This window comes from Neophocaena asiaeorientalis, unplaced genomic scaffold (assembly GCF_003031525.2).
Source record: "Neophocaena asiaeorientalis asiaeorientalis breed wild unplaced genomic scaffold, Neophocaena_asiaeorientalis_V1.1 scaffold15, whole genome shotgun sequence".
Taxonomy (NCBI): Eukaryota; Metazoa; Chordata; class Mammalia; order Artiodactyla; family Phocoenidae; genus Neophocaena; species Neophocaena asiaeorientalis.
Genome location: NW_020185328.1, coordinates 3,293,216 through 3,307,746, shown reverse-complemented (window position 1 = coordinate 3,307,746; position 14,531 = coordinate 3,293,216). Strand labels below are relative to the sequence as shown.

Sequence of the window (14,531 nt, the reverse complement as noted above, 5' to 3'; positions counted from 1 at the left end):
CCAGTAAGTACTTATTGAATAAAAGAATGATGAATGAGTGGTTTATTTTGAATGAATAAATAAATAAGAATTTTTTTCTGGCTGCCCATGTCAAAGAAAATACAGTCCTTTGTAGAAAATATTCTTTTGGTGGAGAATAAAATATTACCTACCCTCATGCTTAGTAAGAAGTTGTCTTTTTTTTTTATGTTGAAAGGTTATTGTTATACTTTTTCTAACTTCTCTAAAATGTTTCCATCTTATAATATTCTACAAGTAATGTAAAATTCTGTATTCTTTATATCACTTCTTATTGATCAGTGCTGAGAACCATAGACAGTAAGAGATTGAATTGAATAAGTGATTTAAAAGATATAAAATATTTTTAAAGGTTGTTTTTTTCTATGGATTTGCTTTGTTATTAAAAATAGTGATTATTAAAATTCAATATGAATTTTTCTGGGTTTTGATCATATTCTTCTGAACTTTTATGCTTTGCTATTTTCTTTTTCTTGTTACCCTTGCCTCATTTATTATACGTTTCATTCCCTTTTAGCATAATTTTATTTCTATCAGAGTAAGAAAAGTTGAAATACTAATGAATGTCATTGGAAGATGACAGATTCTTGGGAAGATGACAGCATGTGGAAAAAATTTCCTAATACTTTCTTTCTTTCTTTCTTTCTTTCTTTTTTCCTTTTTCATTTTAGAGCTCCTCATCTGGGTAGAGAACTGGTGTGCAAAGAGAGTAAGAAAACGTTTAAAGCCACAATAGCCATGAGCCAGGAATTTCCCTTGGGAATTGAGTCGTAAGTTTGCTATTAACTGCACAAGTTTGTGAAAGAAGCTATTGAACTCTAAATGCTATAATAATGTTGGCATCTGAGTGGTGCATTTGAGGCCTTTGAAATGTAAAAGCAAACAGCCATTGCTTTGACAGTGTGTCGTGCCCCTTCTAGAAATTTTCCAGCTCACAAAATATTAACATTTTAATTATTTTAACCAGATAAATTTTTGAATAATTATTTTTTAATTACAAAAGTAATACATGAATACATGTTTATTGTAAAAAGTAACAGTTGGGAAGTTTATAGAATAAAAATGGCAGTTTTCTTTCACCTCAGGTAAATAACTGCTGTATTTTCGTCTAGATTTTTTTCTGTTTTTTTAGAATTTTTTATAAAAATGGGGGAACAGTCTACAATTTGTTCTGTTAGTTCCTTTTTTTCTTTTAAAAGTGAGTTATCATGGAGTTCTTACAATAAGTACATTATTATCTATCTTTTTCTTCTTTCCTTGATATATTGTAGTATTGATATACTGCCATTTATTTTATCATCCCCCTACTGATAAACATTTTAATTATTTGTAGTTTGTCACCCTTATAAACAGTACTCCTGGAGTACTTGAATATATCCTTCCAAACCTGTATTCATCAGATGCTCATTAAAAAAAATTGATTTGGAGAGATGGATGGAATATGAGGTGGGTAGCTAGAGCCGATTCTGACAGAATTGTACCTTTAGGCTTCTCACTAAAGTAGGGGATGAATTGAAGTCCTAGCCTTTCCTTTGTAGATCCTTCCACTTTCAGTCTGGGCTAATACATTAAAAAAAAAAAATTCTCACGGAAGAGAGCAGGACCCTTCTTTTCTACAAATTCTGTGCACATCTCATACTCCTCAATAGCCAGGCTTTGGAAGAGTAGATAGAATTTGGTATACAGTCCTCAAGTTATTGATCAAAGAGAGAAATAAATAAATAGTTCTCAGAAGATGCGGGAAGGGAATTAGCCATACATACAAATCTGCATAATTTATCATATCTTGGACCCAAATGACTCCATGATGCACCAGATATATACTCTAATGAAGAAGAATCATGTGGCAAATTATAAGATGCTCTCAATTTTAGGAGTTATCCCAATTTCAGAGATGTTAATATGTGAAAAAAAATGGGTATTTTAGAATTTATAAAATGTGGAATTATAGCCATTCCCCCTGCAAAAAGTAAAATAAAGAATATAGATAGCATGTAAAAGCCAGAAAAAGAACTCATTCTAGAATAAAATATAAGTCAAAGAACAGAAGAAAATTTCTTGTAAATACTATAGGAAAACATAAAAAGAACATGAAATTGGTAAACTAGATCACCCTAAGATGAGATGATAAGACAACAGAATGAAATGAAAAGGAGATTGTAAAGCTAAGGAAATAAATTAAGCACTAAATAGCACTATTGCAAAACAAATACAGTAGAAACAACAATGAACAGGATAGATGTGACCAAAAATTAAATTTTTATAGCTTATAGCGAATCCAGTGAAAGAAGAGGTTAAAGAAATTTGACAAGTAATATTTATGGAGGAGAGTGGTTCAATATAAGGATCATTGCTGTTCCACTTAAATAGAAAGCCTCCAAAATGTAAACAACATAGTATTCAAAATATGATAGAAGAAAATTTCTCTGTATGGAAGAACTAAATCTGTAGCCTAACATTAGGCTCCAAGAAAAATTGATAGAGAAGGATTAGTAATTATTATATTGGTTAAACTATTGTATTTCAATTGTTAATAGAGAGCTCTAAAGGCATTCAGGTGAAAAAGGGTAAAAAACAGCCTGGCCTTACATTTTTTTTACATTTTGACATTGCTGAGGCAAAGAAAGTGTGATCTGATAGTATATCTAGGTAAGATGTCATTTACATATCAAGGCAATTGAAAAGGACACAGAAGAATTCAATAAATATAGCAGCCATGGGCCTTTTTTGAAAGAAAAATATTACTACTTGAAAATGAAATTCATCCAACCAAAGGATAAAAGAAGTTAAGAGACCTCATGAAATTGTAGTTAAGAGGGAAGGATTATAAACTGAAATTTTATGCCAGTTGGATTTCCCTTTAGTATGTAAAAAAGAAACACTCAGTTATCAAATCTATAAGAAATCAAGGAATAATAAGTACGTAAGAGCCCTTCACACATACAAAATTGGCAGTGAAATTCAGGCGTCCAAACAGTGAGGCTAATTAAAGAACTTGGGAATTTGTAGACTTCAGGAAGAAGACTAGTGTAAGCCTTGAATCTGCTGAAATATAGATCTGAAATCAACAACTATGGAAATTATGGCTGCCCAATAAAATGTGAAAGTTATAAACTTTGACACAGTGAAAAGAATAATAAAACAAAAAAACAGGAGGTAGAAGGAGGTGTCATTTTCTCATCTTTAATATATGGAAGTCAGTAATACTGTGTAAGTTTGAAGCATATAGTTATAAAACAACATAAAGACACAATGAAATCAATTTGAAAAATGTTTTTCTCCTTCCATTTTTCAGATTATTGAATGTTTTGGAAGTAATAGCTCCCTTCAAGCACTTTAATAAGCTTAGAGAATTTGTTCAGATGAAGCTTCCTCCAGGCTTTCCTGTAAAACTAGGTAAGAGAAAAATTTTCATGTAAGTTCAGTGTCTGTTAGAAATATGGAGCTGTTTACTAACATTTAAGAAGAAGAAATATGCTTTGAAGGAAAATGGATTTCCTAGTTTAAATTTTTATATGGTTTTTCTGTAATTACATGCATTGATATTCATGTTTTGTCAAATATATAAAGTTCCTGATGAAAACTCTAATTCTACTTAAGTCAAATGTAAGGGATATGCAAATATTTCATTCAAGAGGGTGTGGGTGAACTTATGCACTGTGATAATGTTTTAATATGAAATATAGGGAGACTGGATTTTAGCCCAAATTTTCAGCAGACTCTGAGTTTCTGAATAGTGGGAATGTTTCTGTTGTCAACAGTCATTATTCAGGGATATAGTAATACTCCTTACATTTTATTTTTCAGTCTTAAATGTGTAAACTTAATTTTATTTTAAACAACGATCTTTCAAAACAGTAAACTCTCATTTTCGTATATATTTATCTTCTTAACTATATTAGAAAACTGGGAGCAAGACACTATTTACAGGTTCTTTAGGAGTTGAGGTTTAGATTTAGCATTGATTTAAGCCCCAGGAGGGCCTTCAATACCATCCACTGATCCAGCCTCCAAATATTTAATCACTGCCTGCTGTGTACTGGACCCTTTTCTATGGGGGGGATGAGAGACAGCAAAAAGCCCCTGCCTTTTTGGTGTTTACATTATGTATGGGGTAGGGGGATATTATATAATAATATAATTTTTATATAATTCCTCTGATATATTTTATCTTGTTTTACTCAATATTACTGAAACCACATCTCAGAATAATTAGGCCAAAATGCTTTACTCCCAGAAGTAATGCTTTTATTGCTAAAATTAAACTCGACCTTCTCAACTTTCCAAATTTGGGAATACATTTTGTGAATTAAAATTGATTTTAAAACATGTTCTAACTATGTCATTCTAGATTCCCTTTGTGATGTAAAAGCACTGGGAACCCAGTGTCTACTTGAGTAAACCAGTGATAAGATTCTAGGCAGAAACTGTTAGAAAACTAAAGCTGAGTGTTTGAGCTGTGGATCATTACATGAGTATTTCTGCAGAAGCTTAAAATCCCACTGTAATTGTCTGTAGCCAGAAAATAGTTCAAGCATTGGACTCTCTTCTATATACTGTATTTAAGGGGCACAGTGAACAAACTAGAATAGAGGGTAGGGATTAAATATATGAAACTATTACTGTATTCACATTTTTTAAAGTCCCAAACACAAATCAAACCTCACAATACAAGTTTTTTTTATGAAAAAGAAATACTTTGTTTATATAGAAAGGAAAAAAGTCTACAATACTTTTTTGCAGGCATTTCTCTGATATAGAGCCATATTAACAAGGGATTTATAATTTTTTGCTTGTATACTTATTGTGAATTTGCTTACCTTTGTCTCTCGTCTCTTTGTCCTTCTTTCAAAATGACCATATAAAACTCCAGTCCTACGTCAGTTTAATCTTCAGTCATTTCTGTTTCTATATTTAGGCTAGAAGGTACAATTGAGGGGGAAAATTTGGGTATTGTTAACACAATTACATGTTTTCAAAAGCAGCCAGAGCTTTAAATGCTGATTTTGAATGATCTTTTCTCTGATTTGCTGCTTCCCTCATTCTGCTTTCAAAGGTTAAATTTGAACCTCCTTCACCAGTCCCCATCCCCACCCCCCACTACTTCCTCCCACAGTCTAAGCAGATGAATTTTGTTTTCTTAGTTACAAAAAAAGGCCATCAGAAATGAGACCTCCCTCATTACTCCCAACTTCTCACACAAACTTTTCTGCCCCAAGCCCTATCTTTTCCTCTATCTTTTCTATCTCAGTGGAAGTGGTGTCCCTTTTCTTAGCTTGATTATTCTCTTCATTTGTACTGTGGATCTGTTCTCCTCCCTGCTTTTTTAAAAAGCTTGCTCTATCAGTTTCCCCATATTTCTCCTTTATCTTCCAACTCCTGTACAGCCTTTTTCCTCTTAGCCGTTAGGCTTTGTTCAGGTCTTTCTCCTTTTAAAGTTAAACCAATTAAAGGTCTTTCTCCTTTTAAAATTCAGGCGATCTAGGGAGTTCCTTGGTGGCCTAATGGTTAGGATTCTGGGCTTTCACTGCCGTGGCCCGGGTTCAGTCCCTGGTTGGGGAACTGAGATCCTTCAAGCTGCACGGTATGGCCCAAAAAAAGAAAAGTCAGGCACAGGGAGGTGAGGGGAAGATGGCCAGACTTCAGAAATAAAATTCAACCTATCTAATGAAACAATCCCTTTAGCTCCACCCTACCCAGCACTTGCCTTTAATCTTTGCTTTTCGTAGCCAAGTTGCTTGAAAGTCTACTTTTATCTCTCCATTCTTTCTTTCTATTTATGGGGGAAGGTGAAAGGAGATAAAGGGAGGTAAAATTTTTCTACTTCACTTGAATTGCTAAAGTGATGACACCAGGGGCCTATGATAAATTGGTTATATATAATGTATACCTAGAGCAACCACTAAAGAAGGTGTACAAAGAGATATACTCAGAAACACTACAGATAAATAAAATTCTAAAAAGTAGTCATGTTGGGACTTCCCCGGGTGGTCTGGTGGTTAACACTCTGCGCTTCCACTGCAGGGGGCACAGGTTTGATCCCTGGTTAGGGATGTTCCACATGCTGTGCGGTTTAGCCAAATAAATAAATAAATAAATAGTAGTCATGTAACCTACAGGAAGGCAAGAAAAAGAAAAATATATGAAAAAAGAGAGACAACAAGCAAAAAAACAAAAAATGAAACAGCAGACTTAAGTCTTAAGTATATAAATAATTCCATTAAGTATAAATAGTCTAAATAGAACATTTAAAAGATATAGATTGGAAAAACAGATTAAAGAAACATGACTCTACTACATGCTATCTTCAAGAAACTCCCTTCAAATATGATATTGGCAAGTTGAAAGTGAAAGGATGGAAAAAGATATATCATGCAAACATTAATCAAATGATAACAGGACTAGCTATATTAATATTAGATAAAGTAGATTTCAGAGCAAAGAAAACTACCGGGGTGCGGGGGGCATTATATAATGATAAAGGGGTCAATCCATGAAGAAGAATAGCAATCTTAAATGTGTATACCAAACAACAGAGCTGCAGGATAAGTGAAGCAAAAACTGAAAGAAATGAAAGGAAAAATAGATTTTCAATTATAGTGAGTGTCTTCAGCACCCTTCTCTCATCAGATGATACAACAACTTAAAAGACAATCAGCAAGGATATTATAGAACATCTCTACAACACCATAAACCAAAGCACCTAATTGGCATTTATAGAACAGTTTACCCAACATCAGCAGAATACACATATTTTTCAAGTACTCATGGAACATATACCAAGATAGGCCATATCCTGGGCTATAAAACAAACCTTAATAATTGAAAAACAATCACAGTAGAATCCAACTAGAAATTAATAATAGAAAGATAACGAGACTCTCCAGTTTGTGATATTTTGTTATGCACTCTTCTAAATAATTTATAGGTCAATGGTGAAATCTCAAGGGAAAAGAATATATTGAGCTGGATGAAAGTAAAATTACAAATATCAAAATTTGTATAATATAGCTAAAGTCATGCTGAGAGGGAAATTTATAGCACTAAATGCATACATTATGAAAAGAGAAGTCTTAAATCAATAATCTAAGCTCCTACTTCAAGAAGCTGGAAGAACATATAAACCCAAAGCAAGCAGAAGGAAATAATAAAGAGTAGAAATAAATGAAAGAGAATACAGAATAAATAAAGTCAGTGATGCAAAGAGCTGGTCCTTTGAAAAGAGTGATAAAATCAACACATCTGTAGCAAGACAGATAAAAAAGAATGAAACAGGATAGCATGACAGATCCTGCAGAAATCAAAAGGATAATAAGTGTAATAATGAATGAAAGGGAAAAAAAAGGCATTCAGAGTAGAAAAAGGAAGAAATAAAATCTTCTCTATTTGCAAATGACATGATTCTATGAGTTGAATCCCAAAGGTTCTAGAAACAAACTAGAGTTAATGCATTCTGCAAGATGGCAGGATAAAAGTTAAACATACAAGAATCAGTAATATTTCTGTATATTAGCATTGAACACACTGACACCAAAATTAAATATTTTTTATGATTGCAAAAAAAGGAAATAGATGTAAATTTAACAAAACATTTACAGTACTTGTATGCAGAAAATTATACAACACTGATGAAAGAAATAAAAGAAGATCTAAACAAAAGTAGAGACATATAATGCACATGGATTGGAAGATTCAGCATAGGAAAGATGTTAATTCTTCCTAAAGAGATACATGGGTTTAACACAATTCTTATCACAATCCCAGCCATATTTTTTTTGTAGATTGAGAAAAGATTATTTTAAAATTTACATGGGATGGCAAAGAAACTAGAATATCTATATTTTCGAGGGCTGCATAACAGAATACCACAAACTGTGAGTGGCTTAAACAATAGAAATATATTTTCTCAGTTCTGGAGATTAGAAATCTGAGATCAGGGTGTCAGCTGGGTTAGCTCCTTCTGCAGGCTATGAGAGGAAATCTGTTTCATGGCCCTCCTCTAACTTCTGGTGATGTTTTTTGGCTTGTAGAAGCATCACTCCACAATCTTTGCCTTCATCTTCACATGGTGTTCTTTTCCTGTACGTGTGTCTTCGAATTTCCCCTTTTTGTAAGAACACTAGCCATTGGGTTAGGGACCACTCTAATGATGCTTAATTTGATTACTTCTGCAAAGACCCTGTCTCAAAAAACAGTCACATTCTTCAGTTCTGGGGGTTAGGACTGGAATAGATCTTTTGGGAGGGGAAAGAATTTGACTCAGAACAATAGCCAAAACAACTTTGAAAAAGAATGAGTGTGAGTAATCAGTCTACTCCATTTCAATATTTACTGTATAGCTATAGTAATCAAGACTGTATGGTATTGGTTGAGATATAAACATATAAGTCAACATAAGAAAAGAGAATTCAAACATAGATCCTTATAAATATGCTCAACTTATTTTTGATAAAGGTACAAAAGCAGTTCAGTGGAGGAAAGATAGCCTTTTCAACAAATGATGCTGGAGCAATTAGACATGCAAAGGTAAAAAAAATGAAACTCCACCTTAATCCTACAGCTTATACAAGAATTAACTGAAAATGAATCATAGACTTAAATTTAAACGTAAAATAAAACAATAAAACTTAGGAAATAAACGTAGAAGAAATTCTTAGGGATCTAGGTTTAAGCAAAGAGTTCTTAGACTTCACACCACAGCATGACCCATAAGAGAAAAAAAATCAATGAATTGGACTTCTTCAAAAGTAAAAAAGCTCTTTGCTCTGTGAAAGACCCAGTTAAGAGTAAAAAAACCACAAGAATACTTAAAACTCATCAGTAACAAAATAAACAAGCCAGTTAGAAAAGAGCAAAAGACACAAAAAGACATTTCACATAAGAGGATATATAAATGGAAAATAAGCACAAAAACAGTGTTGAGAATCATTAGCCATTAGGGAAGTGCAAATTAAAACCACAGTGAGATATCATTACATACACCTAACAGAATGGCTAAAATAAAACATGGTGACAACTCCAAATGTTTGTGCAGCTGTGCAAAAACTGGATTGCTCATACATTGCTGGTGGTTATGTAACATGGTACAGCCACTCTGGAAAACGTTTTAGCCATTTCTTAAAAAACAAACAACTAACCACCCAACTTCCATGGGATCAGTCAGTTGCACTCCTAGGCATTTATCCCAGAAAAATAAAGATATGTTCACACAAAAACCTGTATACAAAAATAAGTTTGTAATAGCCTCAAGCTAGAAACAACCCAGCTGCTCGGTGCAGATTCTCTTCATCTCTTCCACTCTGTGTTTGTTATTGATGTTCATACCGTTAAGTCTGCTGGACACTTTTCTGTTATCTGACTTAACCTCTCAAGATTTCATTCCTTTTGTGGAGTCCTTGTCCCAGTGAAAGCTGGTAGTTTCTCTTCAGATTTCCTCCCACTTTTTGGATAGAGTTCTCTCTTGATCTTCTTCCTGCCTCTCTGACTGCTCCTTCTGGAGCACATCCCTCCTATTACTTTTGTCACCCTACATTATATTCTCATTACATCTGCCTAAACTTAAGCCAGAACATGTTACTACTATGCTCACAACCATCCACTGGCTTTCCATCTCATCCAGAGTAAAAGCTGAAGACTTTTTCTTGACCTAAACCCCGCTTGATCTGGCTGCCTATTTCTTCTCAAACCTCATCTTCTGCTAATCTTTCCCGTACTCATTTGGCTGTAGCCACACTGATCTCCTAGCTGTTCCCAGAATAAACCATACACTTTAATTTTAGGGCTTTTTTACTTATTCCCTCTACTTGGAATTTTCTTCCTCTAGGCAACTGTGTAGTTTGTTCTTATCTCAGGTGTTTGCTGAAAGGTCACTTTATTGAGGTTTTCCTTTGAACCCTAATCAAGAACTCTTACCCTCAACACTGAAACTCCCTATCCCCCACTTGCTTTATTTTTGCCTACATACTTAGTCACAATTATTTTTTACCTATTTGTGGTTTGTATCTCCCAACCAGAATGTAATCTCCATAAATGCATGATTTGTTTTCTACTGTTTCCTGGTGTATATCCAATGCCTAGAATAAGGGTCATCAAGGTCATCAAACTTTTTCTGAAAGATAGTAAATATTTTAGACTTTACAGGCCATATGGTTTCTGTCACAACTATTCAACTGTTGTTGGAGAATGAAAACAGCCATAGACAATAAGTAAACCACATATTCCAATAAAACTTTACTCTGGACAGTGAAGTTTGAATTTCATGTAATTTTATCTGCGTGAAACATTATTCTTTGTGTTTTTTAAAAAACTACTAAATTATGTAAAATGTTTTCTTAGCCCACAGGCCTTACAAGAAAAGGCCAGGCAACAGGCCTTACTTAGTTCGCTGACCTCTGAATTAGAACAGCATCTTTACTTAATAAGCACAAATGAATGATCTTTTCCACCAGAAATAACTGGAAACTCTGTTATCCTTATGTTGATTTTTTTTTTTTAAATGAGAATATTACTTTCTGCAATAGAATACTAGGCTTGTAACAGTCAGCCTTAGTTTATGGTATGCCTTTATCCTAGGCATTCAACTTAGCTTTCACAGAATCATTTCAGAGTTTTAAGTAACCTTTAGAGTTTATTTTGTAGACGAAATCCTTGAGCCTCATAAATTAAATGATTTGTAGGAATCAGAATCTAGGTTTTATAATTTGTGTTCTTTCCAATAAATCGTATTAGGAATAAAACTGCAGAGTGATTAAAGTATTTGGCCATTTTTGATGTCACATTTCACTCATAATTTCAGCTAGAAATGTATTTTATTTAGAAGAATATTAGGCTGTGGTGGTATGATATTACTCCAATTCTGATGAGATTATTTTTATTCCATATATTAAAGTGATGGATTGTTTTTTAGTGTTTTAAAACAAAATGGATGAATGTATTTCATTTGTATTAAATGAAAAAAAAATCAGCTCAGATTCAGAGTATATATACTACAATCTGAAGAAAAGATATCAGAATGCAAAAAGTACAAATGTAGCCATCCCTTTGCCCCAAGAAAAAAAATAGTCTAGTGGAATCTGCCATCATAGTGCTAAGACTGGGAAGCAGTGGGACCTTGAGTTTTTGATGTAATTCTTGATGCTTTGGTGTCTGTCTCTCCTCACAAGTAGCCAAACTCTTCCTGCAAACACCCATACTCAATATTAGATGTATATTAGGATTTCTCTGGTCCTTGAATAACACTTTTTTACATTTTAAGGAGTATAGATATCTCTAATAGTATTTCATAGTTTATAAATAGGTTACCATTTCATTTTACAGTGTTATCATTGATTGTCCTCTCTAGATATACCCGTGTTTCCTACGATCACAGCCACTGTGACTTTTCAGGAGTTTCGATATGATGAATTTGATGGCTCCATTTTTACCATACCTGAAGACTACAAGGAAGACCCAAGCCGTTTTCCTGATCTTTAACTGACACAGAAAATGATGCCATTCAACCAAGGAAGGCTAGAGAATGCAGAGACCCCAGAAGTGAATTCAAATAGAAGGGACAAATGTTTTCATAGAAGAAAAGGGAATTATGTTGGATCGACACATCAGTGATATGATATAATGAAATGGGCCTCTAATAAGAATTCCAGCAAGTTTCCTGATGTGCCATTTTCAGTCTTTTTAAAAATATACATATTATAAGTGTAATAGTTTGACACCTTAATGACCCCAAGTCCTTCTTATGTAAAACAGCTATGAGTGCTGTGATTTGTTTTTAAAAATTTTTACACTTCTTGTTGAAATATATATGCATATAAATATATCTATATCTATATCTAAAACACTCCTGGACCATTAACATAAAGTAAATGTCTTAAGAGATATGAAGCCCTTTTAAACTTGTCATCTTATATTCAAGGTGACCTTTATAAATATTCCTTCAAGCTTTGTTTTCATAAAATGTAAAGTATGTAACATTATGTATAGTTCAGTAATTTGAATGTTTGTTCAATATAATGAACTAGAAGGAATGCAGTTTTCTGTAGCTGAATGAACCAAATGGTAACCATTAAACAATTGCATTTATATGTTGCAATACACTTCAGAAGGAGCATTCTCTCTGCAGGGAATAAGGTACCTCCTTTAGCACCTTAGTGCAATTCATTGTGGTGCTATTTGTTTTTACCTGAATTCTTTCTTCAATGGAAAATGTTTGTTAATAATCTTCCTTTCATAGAAACTTTTTTTTTTTCTAAACTTGAGTTTAAAAGTCCTTTTTGTGTTCATGATGAGCATGCTTAAAGATATTCTTCTTCCAAATCTGAGCACTTTAAAAAAATTCCAAATTTTTAAACTTGCTTCCTAATAAGTGCACATCATTCTGATTATTTTGTTTTTAGTGGAATATGGATGCATTTGTGTCAGTTTTAAAAACAATCCACATATTTTGGGCATCCCTACATATTTAATGCTTTCAAAATAAGGAAAAAACATTTTATATGCTAATAGAATATATTTGTTACAAGTTAAATTCCAGAAACATACACAAGATTGACAATTCCTACTGTTTATTTTTTTAAGTAAGTCACAAGAAAATATTTATTGATTTTAATTATCTCCAAAGTGTTAAAATCATGCATTATTCATTTTTGCACATAAAAATTTTTCATACTTATTCCAAGATGGTTTGAAGGTCCAACAATGACAATAAATTAGGGAGAATAATGTATAACAGTCATAAAATGTTATGTTGTATTAAAGAGCTTAGCTAAGGAAATGTTTTTAAAATGTATCTTGAAAAATGTGTCAGAATGCATCTGTCAAGTTTTTTAGAGTGACCAGTAACTTTTTTCAGGATTTTAAATAATTTGAATGAGTTTAGAGACCTTTATTGAAGAGATGGCTTAAAAATCCGAAGCATCAACCATAAGAAAAATTTTGTAATAAACATCTTGAAAGCTGCATCTTCCATGCTGGTACATAACTACATTGCATATGTTGACAATTTATTAAATACATTTTATAATGAAGAAAAATAATCATAGTTAAAAATTCAAAGACCAGTTTCTACCTTATGTGGGTCTGTTGAATTTTGTGGAAAGGGTGGGTAAACCCAGACTAGTTTTGTTAAATAGAAGTTGATCCCTATTATTTTGGGAATGTTTGTTGGATTTAGAGATTCTATTATCCTGTCACTGATTATATGAGGTTTGAGATACTGAAAGGCAATGATCACTGTTGCTTTTAGGCTCCCTTACTTTGTGGGAATATGGTATACTTTCAGGAATATACTGCAGACTTTTTTTGTAATTCATTGGGGAAAAAACATGGTAAATTGCAGCTTGGGATTTATCAATTTCCTAAAAGCTGTGACTGTTTTGCTGGGGTACACTGGAGGTAGGAAGACTACTGAAAACTTTTGCACTTGAATTTTGTTTTTAACTTTTTCTTTCATAAAGAATAGTAGAGATTATCCATTCCAAAATGTCTTTTATCTGATCACAAAGGACAAGCAAATGTCAGTATCTCTTATGATGGTAAAAATAGGAGTTATTTAATGCAAATAAACTTTTCACAGTATTAGACTTTTCAAAATGTGCCTTTTAATCCAGCTAATGAATGAAGCTATATGCCGTGTTTCAAGTAAGTAGATAAAAACGCTATATATTTTGATACTCTTATGTGGTAATCTAGATTTTGTAATGTAGGTTCATAAAATTCTCTTTGCCTTCCATTTGTGACTGAAAAAATTGTTTAAAATTGGGGGGCTATAAAATGGTTACCTTAAATGGCCGTTTAGAAATGTTCAGTATATCCTGCCACCAGTATGGTTTCAAAAGAATATAGGATTCTTTAAGAAAATTCCCGAGAGACAGTTTGCCTGTCTAGACATTCATGTACAGAAAATTATCAAGATTCATAAAAAGGGAGGCATAAAGCTGATGCTCTGATTATTTTGAGTATAGCTACATACAATTGTCTAGACATGAACACATTTCAGAGAAGCTGATAGCCAACAGAAGCTGAAAAAACTATTCAGTTTTTCTCCTGTTTAGAACTGGTATTGAGCCCCACTCACACTAATAAAAATATGTTTTCACAGTGTTATTCATGCATAGCTTATCATTCACATCTTGGGGAAGGGTGGTGAATAATGAGTGCTTAAGTGAAATTTCTCCCTAGTTTTCACTAAGCCTAAAGCAGACAAAGAGCTTGTTTCGAGGCCACAAAAGGACTAAAGAAAATACTGAGTTGCTTTTGCTCTTAACTTTTATTTGTCACAATATGGTTGAGAAAAAGTTGTAGAAAACGGGGTGAATTCAAAGTCCTACTTGTAGTATGCTAGCCTCTGAAATTGAGCAAATTACTTAGTATGGACACACTATGCCTGTGCTTAACTCCAGCAAAAGGTATCTTAACTGTGTTTTCCAAAATTAACAAAATGAATCCTTACCAAAGTTGCTATACTTGGGAACTTTCAAAGACAACTGACAGTGAAACTTAGATAAATGGACAGGAGG

General features: G+C 33.1%; 1 protein-coding gene across 1 annotated transcript in view; it reads left to right on the top strand.

Moving 5' to 3' along the window:
* Window positions 1–13,593, top strand: part of ANKRD13C (ankyrin repeat domain 13C) — an 80,055-nt gene extending 66,462 nt beyond the window's left edge. Inside the window, exons 11-13 of the mRNA XM_024734622.1 lie at window positions 690–788; window positions 3,314–3,414; window positions 11,360–13,593. Of these exons, the coding sequence (XP_024590390.1) occupies window positions 690–788; window positions 3,314–3,414; window positions 11,360–11,490 (331 nt within the window). The 3' untranslated portion in view covers window positions 11,491–13,593. The remainder of the gene's footprint in view (window positions 1–689; window positions 789–3,313; window positions 3,415–11,359) is intronic.
* Window positions 13,594–14,531: the final 938 nt, after the last annotated feature.